Below are 22,669 nucleotides of genomic sequence, written 5' to 3' on the forward strand. Positions count from 1 at the left end.
TTAGGAAAAGAAATCTCCAGGACACCGGGACCAACCGGGCACCTCATGACCACCAAGCTGTTGCAGCTGCTTATGGTGGACGTGATGGGGCCTCTTCCATCAAAGTCGGTGACTCTATTTATCATCACGTTTCGTTAACACCTATTCTAAGTTCATAATCACCTGTCCAGTTAAGGAACACTCTGCCACAGCCGTTGCCGAGGCCCTAATTACCAGCATTTTTCTGTACTTCAGAGTTCCACAAGCACTCCATTCTGACAACGTCCCAGATTTCCCTGGACAAGTTTAGGGACAGCAATCCAAGTTATTTGAATAATGTATCTCCCACTCGTCTCCCTACCATCCCTGAGGGAACTCAGTTTGTGAAAGAAGCCACTGAAGCCTCACCAGTTAACACAGAACCAGGCTAGTTGCACTCAGCACAGAAGACTGGCCATTTCAAGTAAAGCTCCTACAATGAAGCATGAGCACCTGCAATTGGCACTTTTTGGTAAGCCTCCATTTCTAATCCCATTACAACATTTGGCCCAGCCACTACCAATTGCACCAGCCACACCAGACCCACTCAATCACCTCAAGACCTGACTCTGTCACATGCTACACTGCCAAGACCTGCAGATCGACGAAATTATTCCCGATAATCCATACCAATTGGGCCAACAAGTAATGGTTGCTAGACTGTCCCTAAACCACAAACTCCAGTCAAAGTTTCTAGCTCCCATTGAAATCACCCTCCTGCCAAGTTGTTACCAGGTAATCATTGATTTTCATGGCGAAACCAGGGGATGCCATAGCCGACATGTTCATCGATATAACCCTCTCGAAACTGACCATACCAGCACTGACACCAAGGAAACTCAAACTCTGTCCTTCATCACCCCTGATTGCCCACAACTTAAGTCATTCAGCTATCCCAAAATTTCATTTTCCTGTCTTCCCCACCCCGCCCATGAACTTCTCTCCCCTCCCATCACCACCCAATACCACAACAAATCTGCCATCCTCATCTCCTTAGATCTCACCCTCATCTTCACGACCCAACCCATCCCACATTCCCCTGACCAGCAACCCTCATCCTCACCCCCCCTCTCTTGTCTTCCACCACACACTCAGATTCGCCCTCCCGAGCCTTAGCCACCTAGCCACCCTATACATTTTCACATATCCTTTCTCATCTATCTCCTACCTCCAATAAACTATCACCCATACCACAACCATCACGACAACCTTGTCCAACCTCGCATCCATCATCGCCAAGCCTTAGTTCATCCACCAACCCCTCATCCTCCTCCACACACCTGCCTGACAGGAGAAGCCGCATTCCCAGCTTCACAAGATGAAGCCGCCAATCAAGGCCACCTGATAAATATAGTGCCCCACTATCCTCAAAACCTGTCACCCCAACCCCCCGCCTCCCCTTCAACCCCATCCACAAATAAAACTCACCCCACAACTCAGGAAAAGAGAAAAAAAAAAATTAAGGTCACTAACAAGCAAAAATTCCACCCTGCCTATCCCCATACCAGCCAACACCCATCTCATTGTTGCCTTCGTGTCTGCAACAGGCGACTTCAAGCCTGACCCCGAGTCAAAGGTCAAAGCTATTATTGCAGCCACAGCCATCGCCACCATACCCTCTCTCCAACCACACCCAACCCACACCGCTATGTTCGTCCACTACGATTTCTGGGTCCCTAACACCGGACACAAAAAGGGAATCCAGGGGCCTCAACACCTACTGTGCTTACTCAAAACCTACCACCAACCAAGCTCCCTCATCCTCATCAGAGACCCAAAAAGGAAACAAGATGAGCAATCTAGAGTCTGGTACTATACCCTGAAGGTCCTCACACTAAGCATGGTCAGCATCGAGGCAAAAACATTAGACCTCCTCCCATGAGGACGTGTCTTTAAAAATGGTGAAGGTAATAAAATCCCCGGGATGAGGTCGTCTACTATAGTCCTTGCTTCAGCTACTACCACAGAAAACCATTGCCAACAAGAAGGGAGACTGCCTCACCCCTCCGCCAAGATAGCTACCATACAAGTGTCCAAGCAAGTGAGGAATGGAGATCACTCACACGCCACCACTAGCCACTCCTCTCTCCGCAAGCCCCACCTCATCCAACATCACAGCTAGAACTCCTAATATTTCAAACGGTCGGAGCTCTTCAGTCCAGTACTGGCTCCATGCGGTACTAAAAAGAATGTTCAATGCTTCTCCGACTCCAGTTTGGCTCAGTGCAAACCACTGACGTTGGCTCGATGCAACATCAATCCTGAACTGGCTGAGACAGTCCCGAGCAACGATATCCCTCCTAACCTACAGCTCCAGAGAAACCTCGATATCCCTCCATATCCACTGAACCGGCTCGGCACGATTCAGCCAAGGAGAAGCCACAACATCCCTTCTCACCAACTGAACTGGCTTAACGCAATTCAGCCCTGGAGAAGCCATGACTAGTCCTGGGCCCAGGCCGAGTGTTACAAGACACCCCAATCCCCGGAGTTACCTCCATCTCTGTGCTCCCCCTTCCACGCCCTATAAGTCCCCTCCTCCCTACACTTGGAAAGCAGATCCCAGTGACACAACTGTATAAAATTTCTGTCCCGACTTCTCGGTTCCCTTCTAGCCTCTCTGTGTGCTCACTTTTGGAATAATACACACTACCGTTGGTCCCCCAGGTCCATAGGGAGAACTAGGTATCAGGTTCCACACTTTTGGAACTAGAGTCGTAGTTTCTCCCCTTTGGCCTTTTTTCGTCCTGATACACGTTAACAACACCAAACACTACAGACGTAAACACACTTTCCGGGTCTCACCTTTTTTTTTTTTTTTTTTTTTTCCGTGTATGGACTTTTCGGCGACCTCCCTAGTGCACTCAAAGGAGAGGTATTTTCAGGCCCTCAGATTGAAACTCCGTATCCCAGACTGACCACTTCTCTCATAGTTTCTGTGTCTCAGGGTTAATGTGCCAAGGTTGTACCTAGTGTGTGAGAATAATAATAAACCTGTAGTATCGGCACTCTGAGTTTGTGTGCCTACCTTGTACCATTTGCATGCATCGGAAGTGTGTTTTGTGTGTTCCTTCTTGTTTAAAAGAGCCCAGGGAAACCAGGTTCGTGCCAGAATAACATTTAGTTATTTCGAAGGTAACACACTAAATTACCGTGCTCTGTTTAGCTCCTTATATATGTGTGTGTGTATATATATATATATATATATATATATATATATATATGGTAGGTGGGAGCACTCACCATCCACTCACTCAATGTAGTGCTGCTCTCGGGTGTCTGCCCTGTCCTCTCCTCCATCCTTCTTTCCTTCCATCTTTCTTTCCTTCATTCTTTCCTCGTCCTTCTGCCTACCGGTGAATTTACACTCCCTCTTCTGTCTTTCATTCCTTCATTCTTTCCTCTCCCTTCTGCCTGTGGGTGACTCTACACTAAGTGACAACCCAAATGGCTTCCTGTACACCAGGATACCATTTACTACGCTGGATGGTAACCATATAACCAAATTTTGGCGCCTGGTAGTTTAGTGGGTAATTATTGTGCTCCAATCGGATTGAGCCGGTGAATTTTTACATCCAAGGGGTGGGGTGATTGGGGTTTATTGTTCACGTAATGCCACTCAGGGATGAGTGAGGTTGGTCACTCTCAGCTTAAATGTCAGGACCAACTGCCTGGCCCCGGGCTCCTATGCTCCTCATGGGGCGACATAGGATTGGATGATGGATATATATATATATATATATATATATATATATATATATATATATATATATATGCAGAGACTTCACTTCACCGTGAAGATATGTATGCAAACTAACCACAGGAGAAATGAAAGGAGCGACAGTGAGTACTTTCGTATATTACATCTTCAGACAGAGTGAGACAGAAACGTAAAGGGTAGAGGTCTTTTATGCACACCTGCAGCAGGTAGTGGCACACAGAACAATGGATGACCTGAATTTTTACCTGCGGCTTAACTTATGGTCACCTGCAGCAGGGAGTGGAACACAACAAAGGATGACCTGAATCTAAAAATGCACGTGACAAAGGAGGAGGGAGTAGGAGGGGAGGAAAGGGGGGGTGGGAGGGAGGGGGAAGGGGGAAGGGGGAGGGGAATGGGAGAGGGGGGAGGGAGAAGGGGATAAATACTGCTGCATAACTTAAGACCCAGAGGATTAATGCTTGGTATGTCCCACATAGGTGTGACAACACCACCAGGAGATGACAGGGAACAATCACGCGTTAGTCTGGGGGATACTGCTTTAAAATTAATTCAGTTAACAATTTATCACACTTAAAATGACCATAGCTCATGTTTACATTCTTTTCATATGTGCCAGAAATTAGACAAGATTCTATTACATTCCTTCCATTTAAGCTTTTTGATCTTGCTAGAATCTTGGAGCCTGTCCAGTCAATATGGTGATCACTGGATGCTTTGTGCTGAAATAAACCACTACTCTGTTGGGCTGTCCTTACACTGTATTTATGTTGTGAGATTCTAGTTTCCAAATCTTTTCCAGATTGTCCTATGTAAAATTTGTTTCAGCTTTTACACGGGATTTTGTAAACAACGCCTGAATTACTGAAAGGGCTGTTGTTGATGAGGGTTTTTTTGATGGTGTTCTCATATTTGAATACTACTTGTACATTGAGTTTCCTCAGTATGTGAACAACATCAAGAAAATTTTCATGGAAGAGGAGGACTGGGGTTCTTTGAATGTTCTGGCGATCTGGCTTATTAGTTTTCCCTTCAAGGAAACGTTTCTTGGCTGTATTGTGGCACTGAGTTAGTATGCTTTGTGGATATTTTAGCTTCTTTACAATACTCTGAATCATTTTTAGTTCATCATCTAAATATTCTGGGTCTAAAATTCTATATGCTCTTAGATACATGGATATGAACACAGATCTTTTTACATTAATATGTTGGTTTGAATAGTAATGCACATATGACAATATTTGTAGGTTTTCTGTATACCTTAGTCTTCAAAATATTTTGGTCCATGATAACTTTTACATCCAAAAATGGTAATTCATTATCCATTTCCATCTCAATCTTAATTTTCTCTGAGTCCTTATGTAATTTAACTGTAGCAGTTCCCCTTTTATATATGTTTTCGAGCAGTTTTACAATGTTCTCATTCTCTCCTTGTTCTCTATCTATCTATCTATCTATAGCCCGACGCCCTAATCCCGCAAAGGGTGGCCGCAGACAAAACGCCTCCAGGTCACTCTGTCACCCACCATTTGACTCCCCTCCCCCCAACTCACCCCCCCTCCCTCATATACCTCTCAACTCCATCCCTCCACCTCATCCTCGGTCTACCCCTCCCTCTCCCTCCCTCCACCTCACCTACATACACCCTCTTAGTCAGTCTTTCATTCTCCATCCTCTCCACATGTCCAAACCACCTCAGTGTATTTCTCCTAATCTTTTCAACCACATCCACGTCTACCCCACAACGTTCCTTCACTTCTTCATTCGTCAACCTGTCCCTCCACGTCACTCCACATGCTCCTCTCAAGTAACTCATTTCCACTGCTCTCACTCTTGACTTGTTCCCTTCTTGCAATGTCCACGCCTCGCTTCCATACGTCAGGGTAGGGATCACAATACCATCATGCAGTGACTTCTTAACTTCCATACTCACCTCCCTATTTCTCATCACTGCTTTCAGTGTACCAACAACCTTCCTTCCCTGCTGTACCCTTTCATTTACTTCTTCCCCCAAAGTTCCATCCTTACTCATCACACTACCCAAGTACTTGAATGCACTCACATTCTCCATATCCTCACCATCCAACCTCACTGCACACTCTGTGACTTCATTCCTCTCAAACACCATAACTTTACTTTTGTTTACATTAACTTTCAGCTTCCTCCTCCTACACACTGTCCCAAATTCATTCACCAAACCTTGCAACTCCCATTCATCTTCACTCAACAATACTGTATCATCAGCAAACAGCAACACCGGAAGCTTCCAAATCTCACCCTCATTCATTAGGGCCACCCCCACATCCACTGCCCTACCTTGAACCTCCTTTACAACCCCATCCATATATATATTAAACAGCCATGGAGACATTACACACCCCTGTTTCAGTCCCATATTGAGATCAAAGAACTCACTCAGCTCACCATCCACTCGCACCGTAGCCCTAGCTCCCTCATACATACTCTTCACAGCACTCAACAATTTCCCCTCCACTCCATATATTCTTAATACCTTCCACATACCTTGCCTATCTATTCTGTCATAAGCTTTCTCCAAATCCATGAAGGCAGCATACACTTTCCTTCCCTTCTCTAGATACTTCTCCACTAAACATCTTAGAACAAATATCTGGTCTACACACCCTTTTCCCTTCCTAAAGCCCCCTTGTTCTTCTCCAACTAGCTCCTCTGTCATATGCCTAACCCTATCAATGAGTATTCTACCATATATTTTACCAGTCACACTAAGAAGGCAAATACCCCTATGGTTACCACATACTTCTCTCTCCCCTTTTCCTTCGTACAGAGGAACAATTATACCTGATTTCCAGTCCTCTGGAACCCTTCCCTCGTCCCAAGCCAATCTACACAACTTCCATATCCACTCCACAACAATCTCACCCCCATACCTAAGCATTTCACCACACACTCCATCAATTCCTGGGGCCTTTCCCAGCTTAATCTTCTTCATCGCTTCCACTACTTCCGACCTACTGATCTCTTCCTCCCTCCTCTCATCTCTTCTTCTCCCAGCCATTCCCCAACCACTTACACTCACACTGCTCTCACTCTCTACATTCAACAAATCCTCAAAGTGCTCCTTCCATCTCCTCACTTTCTCTCTCTTCTCCACCAACAATCTATTATTCTTATCCTTCACTCCCCTACTATTTCCCCTTTCACACTGCCTTACTTTCTTTATCTCCTTCCAAAACAATTTCTTACTCTCCCTCCATTTCACACTCAGATTCCTCCCAAACTCTTCATCCACTTTCTTCTTACTCTCCTTCACCAGTCTCTTAACCTCCCTTCTCCTGCTCACATATACCTCTCTCTTCTCTCTCTCATCTTCTCCCCTACCTCTACTCGCCAACCATTCACCATATGCCTTCTTCTTTTGTTCCACAGCTCGTTTCACCTCATCATTCCACCATGCTGTCCCTTGCACACCCTTGCATCTCCTCCTCACTCCACAAACCGCCTCACACGCTGCGCTTATCTCTTCCGTGAATATCTTACATACGTCTTCCACCCCTTCCATCTGCTCTAGCTCATACCTTCCCAATCTTTCTTCCACTATGCTCTTATACTCTGTCCTTTTCTCACTATCTTGCAATTTCTCCACTCTTCTCACAGGAGCTGCTTCCTCCTGTCTTCCCCTTCGCCTCCTCAACCACTTTCTTTGCAGCTCTACCTTGGCCATCACTAAGTGATGGTCCGAGACTCCATTCCCCCACCCTCTCCACACTCTTGCATCCAACACTTGTCTTCTCATTCGCTCATCCACACACACGTAGTCTATCATTGCCTTTCGTTCAACATGTTCACCATCCATCCTCCTCATTACTCTCCATGAATTTATAATTGCTATGTGCTCCACTGATTCGAAAGGCTTTTTGTAATCAAGAAAACCTAAGCACAGTGGTTTATTATATTCTGTAGTTTTCTCAATTAGCTGATTCACTGTGTGTAGATGATCCGTAGTCTAATACCCGTTTCGGAATCCTGCCTGTTCAGTTGGTTTTCCTCTAAATTTTTTGTTATTCTGTTCGTAAGGACTTTAGTGAAGAGTTTGTAAATGACTGATAATAAGCTAATGGGTCGATAGTTACTAAGATCTTTTGAGTCACCTTCTTTGTAAAGTAAAATAACTATTGCATTACACCATGTTTTGGGAATTTTCATCTGTTTTATGCAGTGGGTAAATAAGTGAGCAAGCCTATTTTGTACTTCTACTCCTGCATCCAACAGTAAATCTGATACTAGTCCATCTTCTCCCTCTTTTCATATTTATAAGAGAAATATTTACTTCGTCTGGTATTACCTCAGGTATTTCAATTGTGTCAACTGAAAAGTTAGCAATTGGTACTACGGTCTTTGACGCATACAGTTCTTTGTAAAATTCTTCAACTCTCTTCAACATCTTATCTCTGCATTTAATGACTTCACCGTTTTTGTCTTTCAGTGATGTTATTTGTTGCTTTCCTAGTGCCATTTTACTTCGGACCTGTTTCAGATTTTTTCCTTTCTTGATGCTTTCTTTGATCTGATCCATATTTCTGTTTCTTTTTTCTTCTCTTTGTCTTTTGTTGATAAGCTTATTTAATTCGGCTCGTTCTGCTTCTTTTTCCCTTGTTTTTACTTTCATTTCATTTCTTTTTTTCATAAGCTCGAGTGTCTTTTCTGAATACTTCTTGGCTTTATTGTATTAGGTTTTCCTACTACCTCCGCTGATTCTCTCAGCACTTTTGTTAGTCTGTCATTCAGCTGATCAGTGTCACATTCAGCATTACTTAGAGCCTGAAATATGTTCCTTATTTCCAACAGAAAGGCTGCTTTGTTTTCGTTTACTTTTATTGGATATATCTTTTTATCTTTCTTTCACTTTTGAAATTGAATCTGGCTGTGCAACCCACCATTCTGTGGTCACTTCCGATATTTACTTCGTTAATAACATTGACATTTCTGATCGTGTTATTCTTATCTGCTACAGTGAAGTCGATTTCATTCTTTGTTTCTCCATTTGGACTTCTCCAGGTCCACTTTCTTCTTGTTCTTTTGTGAAAGAATGTGTTCATTATTCTCATGTTGTACTGTACATTTCAGCAAAGTTTACCAGCATTACTTTTCTTCCGTTCCTTTCTCTCACTCCAAAGTTTCCCATACATGCATCTCCATTTTTTGATGTCTCAAATTTTGCATTGAAGTCTCCCATGAGTATAGTACATGTTGTCTTTTCTTCTTCCATAATCTGGGAGATGTCATCACAGAATGTTTCAATTTCTTCATCTGAGCTCTGAGAAATAGGGAGGTGAGTATGGAAGTTAAGAAGTCACTGCATGATAGTATTGTGATCCCTACCCTGACGTATGGAAGCGAGGCATGGACCTTACAAGAGGGGAACAAGTCAAGAGTGAGAGCAGTGGAAATGAGTTACTTGAGAGGAGCATGTGGAGTGACGTGGAGGGACAGGTTGACGAATGAAGAAGTGAAGGAACGCTGTGGGGTGGATGTGGATGTGGTTGAGAAGATTAGGAGAAATACACTGAGGTGGTTTGGACATGTGGAGAGAATGGAGAATGAAAGACTGACTAAGAGGGTGTATGTGGGTGAGGTGGGAGGAGGGAGAGGGAGAGGTAGACCAAGGATGAGGTGGAGGGATGGAGTTGAGAGGTATATGAGGGAGGAGGGGGTGAGTTGGGGGGACGGTAGTCAAATGGTGGGTGACAGAGCGACTTGGAGGCGTTTTGTCTGCGGCCACCCTTTGCGGGATTAGGGCGTCGGGCTATAGATAGATAGTTAGATAGCTCTGAGAAGTTGGTGCATATACTTGTATTACTTTCAGGGTATATATTTTGCACAGGCTAATTACAGCCAATGCTGCTCTGTCACATACACTGCTGAATTTAAGAATGTTGTCTGCAAGATTTCTGTTAATTAGAAAACCTACACCACTAACTCTTTCATTTTACCTTCCTCTGTAGTAAAATAGGTGGTTGCTGCCTTCGAGCTGAATTACTTTTTCTTCTTTTCTGTGAGTCTCACTCAAACCTACAATATCCCGACTAAAGTTTTCCAGTTCAATCATTAAGTTATCAAGTTTGTAATCTTCTGCGAGGCTTCTTACATTGTATGCATAGATCTTTAGGGATTTCAGATTGTTTAATATCCCAGTCTCTAACTTGCCAACACAGTGCCTACTCACTTTCGGTGGCACACTGCCCGTAAACACAGGAGGCAGTGCGGTTGGACCTTGAATAGACGATGATCCAACAGGAACGCCCGTCAAATCATTTGCAATAGAACTTACGTTTGGTTGGAAGGTTTGTGGCAAATAATCTCACCTCCCTGCCATGTAGTTTCTGGTGAGATGTAATATTTTTTTGTCACTTTATTCATTATATTCGGTGGAGCCCTATATATCTATAGGGGGTCCCATGACCGTGCCGTCTAAGACGGTACCACTATATCTACAAGGCCTTCCCCTATCCACCACCCGGGGACGCGCCAGGTAGCAGTGGGATCTTGCCCATGGCTCTCTCTCTCTCTCTCTCTCTCTCTCTCTCTAGCTACTGTATATCTGTCTATCTTTGTACATGTTTATAGATAGGTAGATAGATAGATAGTTAAATAGATAGATGTAAAGTATGTGTATATCTGTATATATCCACATCTATCAATCTGTGTTTCTATCAATCTATCTATCTGTCTATATATATATATATATATATATATATATATATATATATATATATATATATATATATATATATATATATATATATATATATATATATATATATATATATATATATATATATATATATATATATATATATATATATATATATATATATATATATATATATATATATATATATATATATACATATATACATATATATATATATATATATATATATATATAGATATATATATATATATCTATATATATATATATTGATAGATATATATATGATGGTAGGTTACTAAAAGGGGTGAAAAGTTTTTATGTAAATAGTAGAGCGTGTGTAAGAGTGGGAAATGCTGTGAGTGATTGGTTTCTTGTGAAAGTGGGGCTGCGACAGGGATGTGTGATGTCGCCTTGGTTGTTTAATATTTACATGGATGGTGTTGTAAGGGAGGTGAATGCAAGAGTTTTAGGTGGAGGTCTGAGTCTGGTGAATGTTGATGGTGGAGAGTGGAATCTGAAGCAGCTGCTGTTTGCAGATGATACTGCACTAGTGGCTGATTCAGAGGAAAGATTGAGACAGTTGGTAGAGGAGTTTGGAAGGGTGTGTGAAATGAGGAAATTGAAAGTAAATGAGAATAAGAGTAAAGTGATGAAGTGTGCGAGGTTGGTAGATGGTAGGGGGATGAATATAGTTTTGAATGGCGAGTTGCTTGAGGAGGTCTATCTATCTCTATATACCTAGGCTGCTTCCCCCAAGGAAAGAGAGGTAGCCGAGACAGGACAACACACTCCCCATTTACTCATCCATTCAAACACATTTATTCGCATCTTAGCCCCAAGGGGAGAACGGACAAATCCTCACCGCACCACACCGCACAAGGGTCAACTGCGCAATGCAATCAGTGACATCCGCAGCAGGGCCAGACAGTAGAGCTGGTTTACCCCTGCCACATCATAACAGACCCATCCCCTTACCCGCACCTGACATGACTAGCTGATCAGACTAGTAGGAGGTAGAGTGTTTTAAATATCTAGGGTCACATGTTGCTGTGGATGGAAGAATAGATGCAGAAGTGAAGTTTAGAATAAATGAAGTAGGAAAGGTGCTGAGAGGAATGAAAAAAGTGTTTAGATGTCGTTCGCTTAGAATGGATGTAAAGAGAAGGCTGTATGATGGTGTTGTGGTACCAACTGCATTATATGGGGCTGAAACATGGAGTATGGGTGTAGCAGAGAGGAAAAGTTTGAATGTAATGGAGATGAGGTGTCTGAGGAGTATGTGTGGAGTGACGCGTATGGATCGAGTGCGGAATGATGAAGTGCGAAGGAGAACTGGAGTTGTTCGGGAGATGGCCGGTACAGTTGAGCAGAGGGTGTTGCGATGGTTTGGGCATATGGAGAGAATGGATAATGAGCGATTGGTGAAAAAGATAACTAGATCTGATGTGAGAGGTGTAAGGCTGAGAGGAAGACCACGAATAGGATGGATGGACAGTGTGAAGAGAGCGCTGGATGCAAGAGGGATGTCTGTTGAGCAAGGAAGAGTGGCTGTGAGTGACAGAAATAAATGGAGAGAAATTGTGAATGAATAAGTGATGATGCAGCCCTGAGGGGATATTCTCCCGCATTTGGTCTGATCAGCTATTTTAGGTCAGGTGCGGGTAAGGGGATGAGTCTGTTATGATGTGGCAGGGGTAAACCAGCTCTGCTGTCGGGCCCTGCTGCGGATGTCACTGATTGCATTGCGTAGTTGACCCTTGTGCGGTGTGGTGCGGTGAGGATCTGTCCGTTCTCCCCTTTGGGGCTAAGATGCGAATGAATGTGTTTGAATGGATGAGTAAATGGGGAGTGTGTCGTCCTGTCTCGGCTACCTCCCTTTCCTTGGGGAAAGCAGGCTAGGTATATATATATATATATATATATATATGGAGAGAGAGAGAGAGAGAGAGTCATGCTAGTAGCACGTGTTGCTTTTCATACGCATTCCAGTAATGTGTGTAGATTCGCTGTTGCTTTATGAAGTCTTTGAAGCAGCACGGGTTTCGTAATGAATTTGGCTGTTTTTTTTTTTTTACTATGATTTCGAATTTTGAGGAAACTCACGTTCTTAGCGCCTGTTACTTCTTCATAAGCTTTCCAGCAATACACATAGATCTTCTTTCGTTCTAATTCCCCATAAAAACAGTTTAGACTTTAAACGCTGAACTCGGTGCTGTTTGGCTTTATTCTGCAATATTATGGCGACATCTTTACTTTTTCTTCCTCTTTATAAGAAAGTCAATTAAGTAACACCTGTTACTCTTTTTATAAGCTTTTCAATTATGTGCCTAGTTTCACCGTCGATTAAATCGTCTCCTAAATAAGAGTTTTGATGCTGTGTTCTACCACTCCATATATCGGAGTTGTAGGTGGTTCGGTAGATTTAAAAAGAGATAAAAAGCAGGAAGAACAGCATAACAATGACTTCGTCATTAAGACAGTATATTACTGTTATATGAAGTCACTGTACTTGCCTAGCCCCAAAGAGTTGATATTTTTTTATAAGAAAATTCCTGAGTACCGTATTTGAAGTAGTTCAGGACACGCATGTCTAAAATGAGATCCATTAATGCTTAAAGACATAATGGCATTGGCAGAATAAGTTCATGCCACTGTACTAGCACCCTTTTACCCAAATCACTCTGTTGACGAAACCGTACGTCGGAGGCCCAGTATCAGTGAAGAAGATGCTGCGAAGACTCTTTGGTGGTGGTGGTGATGGCGATGAATTTGGCGGTGGGTGTTGGTAGGTGTTAATCTTCTTTTTTCGATTTTTTCTTATGAAAAGCGGAAAATTATATATATGCAGAGAGAGAGAGAGAGAGAGAGAGAGAGAGAGAGAGAGAGAATTTCATGTTTGGACAATAAAATTGACTTCACAAAATTCTTAATTAAAATTCTTCATTATCGTAGCAACATAAACACCGTTCTGATTACTGACAGACGACTCTTTACTTCTTTAAAATAGTACAATTTAATTCAGAGAAATTCTTCATATCAGCTATCATTTATCAACTAATCCAGACAATATTTTCAACGTAATTCACATTTTTTTCATCTGACCTCCAAGAGAAGTGTCCTCGGTTCTGCACCCTGGAGTACGACCCTGTTTGTGGCAGCGACGGCGTGACCTACGGCAACAAATGCTTCCTGCTTATTGCTCAGTGCCACGACCCATCCATCAGACTCGCCTACCCTGGAGAGTGTGACCGTAAGAACATTTTCTCACATTTCTTAACGTATTGTTTTTGACTTGGGAATTCTGGTGACACCTGGTAATATCCTCTCGTATAGTGGTAATGAAAAATATGTCAATAATAGGGAGGTATAAGTAGCATACAATATAATATAAACGTTTAATATACAATGTGTGCTGTCACGGAAAGGCAGCACGAAGTCTCCCACGACAACAATACAGACAGTGAGGAGGCAGCCTAAGGGTAAGGATATGGGTCGTAGTCTGAGTGGTTTTGTAGAATTCATAATACATCTTCTTCACACTACACCTTAAACGTTAATATCGCTTTGTACGTTATTGATGGAAAGTATGTCTCTATAATGGCCAAATAAGTCGCACACAATTGAATGATAAGGTTTTCGTTTTCGTTTTCGTTTTTAAAGGCTCCAACATGCTTGCATGTGTCGGCCTTGGTCACCTAATGGCTGCTTTCCACGCTGCACGATCCATGGCAGCCTCCCTGTTCAGTCCCTTAACCCTGAGGTCACACTTAATGACCTCGTCCCATGTCTTTCTCGGTCTACCCCTCATAACCCCACCCCCAATATTAACACTTCTCACCTTCCTAACCCAATTATCATCCCCCATCCTCTCCACATGTCCAAACCATCTCAATCTACCTCTCCTCATCACAGCACCAATACACTCCAATCCCATCCTACCTCTCAACTCTTCCATCTTAAACCCAGCCCCTCCAGGCCTTGGACGCAGGGACGCACTGCACATCCACCTAATCATTGTCATTTCTGTACGTCTGAGCCGGCGAATATCTTCCTCCTTCACTGCCCAGGTCTCACTACCATACAGCATTACACTCCTAACACATGCTGCATACAAAGACCCCTTAGCACGTAGGGAGAGTCCTCTCAGTGTCAATAGAGGCAAGAGCTCCCTGAACTTCTTCCAACCACTTCTTACCCTAGCCACAGAGCTAGCTCCAGCCCCACCTCCAGCACACAACATGTCTCCCAAATAATAAAACTCTTCCACACACTCAAGAGATTCACAAGCAAGTTCAATCCTTTCACGTCTGACAATCTTCATCTCCTCACCCCGACACGCCGTACACATAAAATCAACATTATCTTTTTACCTCTGATGTGGAAAATGAATCGCTAAGGAAAAGTTGCTACAAAACTTCGAACGTTACACAGAATTCACCTGCCAGCCACAATATGCTGTATTCACTTCATCCCCCATCTCCATATAATGGACGTCGCAAAAATATAAACAAAGAACGGAAGAGAGTTGTTGGAATAACAGTTTTTTTTTTTTTCCTTTTTAACCGAGAGACCAATGCTGGAGCGTGTGCCTTCATGCAGTGGTACAGATATAGGCGGACAGGTGCGCTGCCCAGTTATACACAAGTCCCTCAGTTCCTTACCAATACTCCCAAAAGTTAATGGTGGGCTACTGCATAGAGGTAACCAGCCTACAGTTCACCGGATTCTTGTTTCAGGTAACAGGGGCTACGCCAGTTGCAATGTAGGATCGCCGTAGTGTCATGGGATCAGTGCAGGGACTGGTTTCCTTTCCTGTTTATGTGACTTTAAAAGGCCGTAGGGTGCAGTGATAAGGCTGCAGGAGGTGGGAAAGAGGATGGGTTATAGAAGACAGATGGAGGCGAGACAGGGTAGATAATTATGATCAGGAGCAGATGGAGGAACTGGAAGGTGTGAGAAACCTGTGTGCAGCACCGAGGTGGTGTGTGGGGTTAGAAGAGGTAAAAGATGAAAACAGTAGCGTGGTGGAATGAGAGGGTTTAATGAACTGTGAAAGGAATGGAGGAAAGTTTTAGGGACTGCATACGAAGTTGATGAAAATTAATGAGGACATGTAAAAATGGAAGAGAAAACTGTATGCCGGGAAGAGGAAAGATTTGAAGAGAAGGTGAAAGAGCCTGAAATATAAAAACAGAAGAATGCTTGCGAAGAGACAGAAAAAGATCAGAGGGTGAGAGTATTTAATGGGGCTCAAAAGTATATACAACGATTATAGTGGGGATGGCGGTGCTCCTAAATCCATCTAAACAATATCGAAGCAGTAAAACGACATGTAATCCCATCCCTGCACTTTATTATTTTATTTTATTTTTTGGCATAATTCTTTTTATTGCATGGTTTGTTAATGATTATATCATGACAGTTTTTGGGTGCACTTATGGTGCACCATAGTGACACTGGAGTTAAAAAAAAAAAAATGGGATTATAATTATGTTTTCCTGAGCCGACCATGTTCAGTCTGTGGCACACTGTCATTCCAATATCTTAATATGTTTTAGTAAGTGCTTTTCGTTCTTGTTTTGCTATTTTTTGAATTTTTTGAAGCACATATGTAAGATGCACCGAAAACTTTTGAAAGTTATTCAACCTAGGATCATCACAGTAGCGATGAGATTAATGAAGGTTCTGAGTTACCCACTCTTCCTTGGAAACTATCTTGAGCTAAATAAAATGACCTTTGAATACATATTACTCACCATACTACTCACCAACTCTTCCTCTTGGGAATGAAAGTATCCCCAGGTCTGCAGGTCGTTGCGTTGATTAGTAATGACGTAAGGAAGAGAACAAATTTTCGGCGTGAAAGCAGGACGTGTCCGTGCGTCTGCCCGTGGCGATGAGTATGGCTTTGCTCTCAACGTGATAACTTCTCCGCTACTAGATGTACTAAACTCTGTTGCATCCATGAGCACTGAGCCCATTTCTAGTATCCTTGGAAAGAGGCTTGGCAGGGGTGGATGATGCAGTTGGCTACAGGTGGCGTAGATGGAATCAGACAAATATGAACCTGAAGACATCGTTGTACACCTGCCAAGAGCACTGGACAGACTGAGTCTCCCCTGTGTGCTATGGAGGGACTCCCTCCCTACCCTTTGGTCCCGAGATGAAATGGCAACCTGTACGAATGGTGGCAGGAAGACACTTGCGTGTATAGCCACTACCTGGCGGCCATGTAGCACCCCGATTGTGACGTGAATACAGTAGACATTACCCAGTGATTAGGGATTAAACAAAGATTTTACTTTTTTGTAACCTTTTCAGTGATGTGCGTAGATCTGTTGTTATTTTATAAGTCTCTCCGATAATCCAGCTCTATTGTTGAACCCTCTCTACTGATTAATTTTGTAAGAATATTCCTCTTTTTTGCCCCTTTTCAGCATTAGGCAATTTTTGCGCATTCTCAGCATTATCTTGACTCACTTGATTACATATCTGATAATGTTCTCACTTGCTGGCTTTGTGAGCTGTCTCGAACATTTTTTTTGCACTTTCAGTATTATTTTGTCGAACTCCAGTAAAGTCATTCCATTAGCATCTATTAATTTTTTTACTGTCTTTCCATCTATGTACAGAGACATGTTTCAGTATGAATGTGTTTTTAATTGGATACTCTTTGGTTACTCATTATATCAATTTTTTTTTTTCATGTTGGTAAATTTTAGGAAAGTCAGCTTAAGTCATGTCTGTTTCCTTTACAAGCTCACCATCGATGTCCGTAAAACTCCTTATTGTTTTACAAGATAACAAGAGTTTGGCATGTTCTAACACTGATGCATATTACAGTTTTCGCTTGCTCAAACAACTATAATAAGTTGCGGTTCAGCGAATTTCGATGAAACTCCTTGGTTATTAAGGAAAATGAGACTCCAGTCTGATTACTTTTGGATACAGAGCTGAAAGTTAAAAGGATCTTTGTTATGATACAATACCTATACTAGGGTGGAAAATTATTAAGTTATACGCGTCCACACAAGAAAATGCTGATGTTGTTAGTTTTCTCAGCAGCAGTGCTTAATCGCACATGCCTGATATTAAAGCACAATACTGTATACATCGATACTTCTTGTTTTAAAACGTATATACTATGAGCTTAAGTGCTTTGGAACCTGATGCCAAAACACTGCTGCTCACACATTTGACTACATCTTTATTAGCAAACTGGTACTTTTGGCGCCTTTCAGAATTATGTTGGCGAGTTTTGTGAAAGACACTTCAGACACCCATTAATCTTTCACATGCTTCATAACTAGTTGCATGGATCCGCTGTAGCTTATTAAGTTTCCGAGATAAAGCAGCTTTGATGCTGTGCTCTACAACCATACAAAATGTCTGTACCATCTGACAGTATGTATAATACTTTTCTGAGTCGGGAGTTCTGCGAGCACTAGAACAACGATATGTTATACTAGCAACATTATCCCGTCTTCTGCCATACCCTTCGGGAGCTACATTATTACTAGCACTATAATACCATTTTATGCCTTATCCTTTGCGAACTATTATACATATCCACCCGCCCAGCAGCAAAATTCACTTATTCACCTACAAACCTATCCACCCAGCCCACCCACCCGCCTTTCTCAACCACCGTCCCCAACATGCCCACCCATCTGTCCCGCCCCGACCACTCACTCGCCAAGACAACAACCCACAAAAACTACCCCAACCACCCTATGCACTGACCTACCCACCCCACACGTTCGCCAACAATAAACACCCCTAACACTCCACCCTGCCCAACCTACCCACCCACCCATCCACCTAACCCAACCATCCACCCATCAGCTGACCAACCTGCCCATCCACCAATGAAGGTCAAACAGCAGGATGACTTGGAAGATTACAGAGAGAGAGAGAGAGGGGAGGGGGGCACTTCAGCAGCCTTTATAAATACAGTACATAGTCTGTATGATTTTATACTTAACCAAACTTGAAAATGTCGAACATGTTTCAGTAAGCATGTTTTGTATAGTATGTACTTTAGCAAAAAGAAAAGTTTTGCCATCCTACCAGCCTGATCCTGATGTACGCTCGGCAAGATTTCCAACTGGACCACCTGGTTGCAGGATTTGGCTAACGTGGCATCGCGCGCGCCCGTGTGTGTGTGTGTGTGTGTGTGTGTGTGTGTGTGTGTGTGTGTGCCCACCAATTTTTCGAATCGCCAAGCTTCATCCTCCGAATTATATTATGTGGCCATTGTATTATGCTATGTTATAGACTAATAAATATTATGTGATTGGGATCATGGGCTGTGCACTATACTATTTATAGTCTGAGTTATATATAATATTTCTCTTGCCATGTAGCTTGAACCACGATACAGGTTGAGTTGTGGTTCAGAAACAGAGGGTAAGTTCACCCAGAAATGGCGCGATGTAGGGGGAAGGGGGGAATATGGGAGTGAGCGGCCAACAGTTATATATTCTTAGTCATTACAGTAGAGTTATTAAGGTGTCAGTGACATCCTGTATCCTAAATAATAATAAACCTATTTATTTTTATTATCTTTAGACCCGATTACACACTAGGATACCCCCTCCCTCGTTAACGGAAAACATGCAGCCTCTCTCTCTCTCTCTAAAACTCCTCAGCTGGCTATCAGTACACACACACACACACACACACACACACACACACACAAGCTAATAAGCAGGGCAAGGTAAAGAGAAGAGTATACTGAGAGGTAAGTACAGCACCCCCGAGCCGCGCAGATTCTGTGACGTAAAAGTTAATAAGAGAGAGAGAGAGAGAGAGAGAGAGAGAGAGAGAGAGAGAGAGAGGTGGGGGGTGGTGGAAGAAAACGGGAGCTTGACAGAAAACCATCTGTATGTATGGTATGCTTTTGTATTATGAATGTTCACACAGGTCGCTACTCAACACACTCACACAGTAATGGAACTTACTTGTTAAACTCGGTAGCTGAAGAGTAGGCACTGCTCCTTTCTTGAATTTCCTTTGTCCAGGAGGCACTGGTAAACCAAGCAATTCATACTTAAGGTTGCGTTCAAAGGCAGTACTCTCAAAATGACGGCTGCATACAAAACCAGATGACCGATTTCTCTTTGTGTCACATAATTCAATCCATTTTTTTCTAAGTTCTTCATCTTTCGGCAGCGCATGAAAATGTATTCTCTTGTCACCTTTCACATGAATGGATTTGCATCCACGAACTATACAAATTGTTGGCATGTTCACAAAATTATCTGTATTGCCATAGCTACCCCTAAAAACAGAAAACGGAGTACCTATTCACAGGCAGCTGTGTGTGTGACTGGCGTGTGTTGAGCAGGATGAGCTGCAGTCTGTATTAACTATGACGTCATGCGCAGACCGAGACGCATTTTAGCTCCCCCTCACCCCCCCATGAAACTACCTTTCATTCTCTTTACCTTGAAGCAGGGCTCTCAGTTCTTGTTCGCGGAATTTCCTTGGAAAGCTTTAAAAATTTCTCTAAATTTGATCATATTTCCTCAGATAGTAAATCGAACGTATAAAATTATTGAGCAGGCCAAAACTCTTAAACAAAGACATAATAACATCACTTTTACTTGCAGACATAAAATAAAATACAATGACCACACATTCATAAGCTTTGCAGTTAATACATGCTATACAAAATACTGCAAATCGTCCGATTCGATAACTGCCATAACTCACACTCAAATAAAAAATTCCAAATGCATAATAACCAAACTTATAAATCTTAATTGTAAATAAATTTTAATGAATTATCTTTTTTTTCGCCAACGCGTGGTAGCGATATAACCAAAAAAAAAAAAAAAAACTCAGACAGTTGATTGTTAAGCTTTTTTTTTTTTTTTTTTTTTTTTTTGTCCGACTCTGGGCAAAGGCTTGAGGGCCTATATCTCGGGGGCAGTAGCCTGTCTCAGGGCCCAGTAGTCCTCCTACACCTCCTCATGTCACCACTTCCGCCCTAACACCCACCGTCCATATTGAATACATGCTAGGGCTGTCTCATACAGGACTGGTGTATTGGTATTAGCGGGGGTATTTTTACATGTTGGCGGGTCTTCTGGTAGATCAGGAAAGTCTGTTTTTTATGAAATTCAAATCCTTAAACTGTTCCCTGCCCCAGCCGGGATTCGAACCTGGGTCCATCAGGACTGGAGGCTGCCTCTCTACCGATTCAGCCACCGCCTACTCTGCTTTTCTCGAAAAATCGTTAAAAATCCTAAGATATTTCAGGTAAATTCCATCAAATTTCTTCAGATTTTCTTTAAAATCCCCGTATCCTTAAAAATTTCTTCATATAACCTCAGGTTTCTCAATCTAAGGAAATTTCCTTAAAACTGAGAGCCCTGCTAATAAGTAACGACGTTGCATTTATTACGTTTACCTAAAATTTAATAGTGTCAAAATGCAAGTGCAATACATAACCACCTAACATTACGGATTATGTTTACGTTTCAGTAAGAGGTATGGGGTAGCCATACCCACCGTAATATTTTCGTTAATGCTAAAAGTAATCGTGTGTTTAGTGGCGGATACCAGTTAGAGGAGAGGTGGCCGCTGACACCTCCAATCCTCATAGCTACGGTGGTGAGTTGTAGTGACACTGCAGAGGTTCCTGTTCCTCCAGTTATTTCAATAATTAGAGTTAACATGATGAACAGCTATTTCTTATGGAAACTACAAACAGCCTATATGGAACTCTCAAAATACATTTATGAAACATATTGTGGCAGCTTTCCAGCTCTCACGCACCAGTCACAGTCTTGGTCCTTGTTTCAGTATTGCCAGCCTGACAGTGTGCAATGTTAATGAACATGCTATTAATGTTAGTTCTATATGGTTATTTACATTTCGAACAACAGAATTCAAAGTAGGATTTCATTCAGTACATAGAATGCCAAATACGGTATGTGTGTGTGCGTGTGGGACAATACGTGTGGTGGGGGTGGGAGTAGTATACTGAGTATGAAATGTGTGTCATAATGGTAATATGGGTGTGTGTATATGTGGCTAAGGACGTCCAAAACTGATATGTAATCTTTGCCTTTAACACTCAATGACGCACAACACAGTATTTATTTAGGCTCTGTGTATAAGTTTGTTGCATTTTACATTATTAAATTATTATGATTATGTTTTAGGGGTGAAACCTGAAACACAACATAAAGACAAACACTGAAATATTTAAAAAATGCATTCTGGGTGGCAAAATACACGAATAACAATATTTGAGGAAGAAATATTACCGTATTATAACATATATTTAAGTACGTTGTTGGTGCAGCGTTTCTTAAGCTTAGATTATCGGATTTCCTTTGATCAGTATGTTACATTATACTGTAGCTGTGAGTTAAGTAATATGTTATGTATTGTATTATAAGTGATGTCATTGTGGACGTTCACTTCAATCTACATCGAACAGACGGCAACTGTTAGTAGTTTACCGGTATTTGTTATTGATCACACACTGACCAACTTATTCCTTAGTAATTTTTAAAAATCTTTATCACGATTGGAAAACAGCACCTTAGGCATTTCAGAAGGAGGCAAGATGTCTAGCGAGTTGGCAAAATGTCTAGAGTTGTCATTGTGCCAATCAAGAAAGCATCATATTTTAATGAAAAAAAAAAAAAAAACTGCTATTGTAACAGGAAAGTTGCGTTAAGAAATGCACATAAACGTCACTAATTCCTGTATAATTGCCCCGTAATAATCATGTCAGTGAGCAAAATATATATGATAGTGTCGTATCAGTTATGTTGCCAGGTAAGTTACATTTAGTTATTAAAGTTACTGTAAAATTGTTATACTGCATGGAATAATATCCATTATAATCAGAAGATATTAATTAAAAAAAAAAAAAAAAAGAACATAAGATTTCTGTGGAATTCATTCATTAGTAGGAAGTAACTCACCCTCCTTCTCGATCACCTCTCGCAGTCTCTTGGGTATAGAGGCGACATGGTCCCGTATGAGCTGCTGCTGGAGTCTGAACTGTTCCCACTAGGCATGCATGTGGGCCAGTAGTTCATCTGGTGTCCGTTCCCTCTCAGGCTCCCAACAGTTAACCATATCACCTCATACTTTTTCGATGGGGTTCATGTCTGCTTCCTTACTGAGCCAGTCGAGCAGCTGCAAGTCCTCTCGACCTCCAAACCATTCCGAGACTCTTCTCGCCGTGTGGATGGACCAGCGGTCCTGAA

General features: G+C 42.2%; 1 protein-coding gene across 2 annotated transcripts in view; it reads left to right on the top strand.

The window, feature by feature from the left end:
- The window catches only part of LOC145403014 (uncharacterized), a 373,086-nt gene that overhangs the window by 31,931 nt on the left and 318,486 nt on the right, over nucleotides 1-22,669 (top strand). Inside the window, exon 4 of one of the 2 annotated variants that reach the window (XM_080274843.1) lies at nucleotides 13,543-13,683. The exons of the other annotated variant lie outside the window; for it this stretch is intronic. Within the exon in view, the coding sequence (XP_080130969.1) occupies nucleotides 13,543-13,683 (141 nt within the window). The remainder of the gene's footprint in view (nucleotides 1-13,542; nucleotides 13,684-22,669) is intronic. 2 annotated transcript variants of the gene reach the window in all.

Source organism: Coenobita brevimanus, chromosome 60 (genome assembly GCF_032717465.1).
Source record: "Coenobita brevimanus isolate Jiangsu-jjx chromosome 60, ASM3271746v2, whole genome shotgun sequence".
In the NCBI taxonomy this organism is placed as follows: domain Eukaryota; kingdom Metazoa; phylum Arthropoda; class Malacostraca; order Decapoda; family Coenobitidae; genus Coenobita; species Coenobita brevimanus.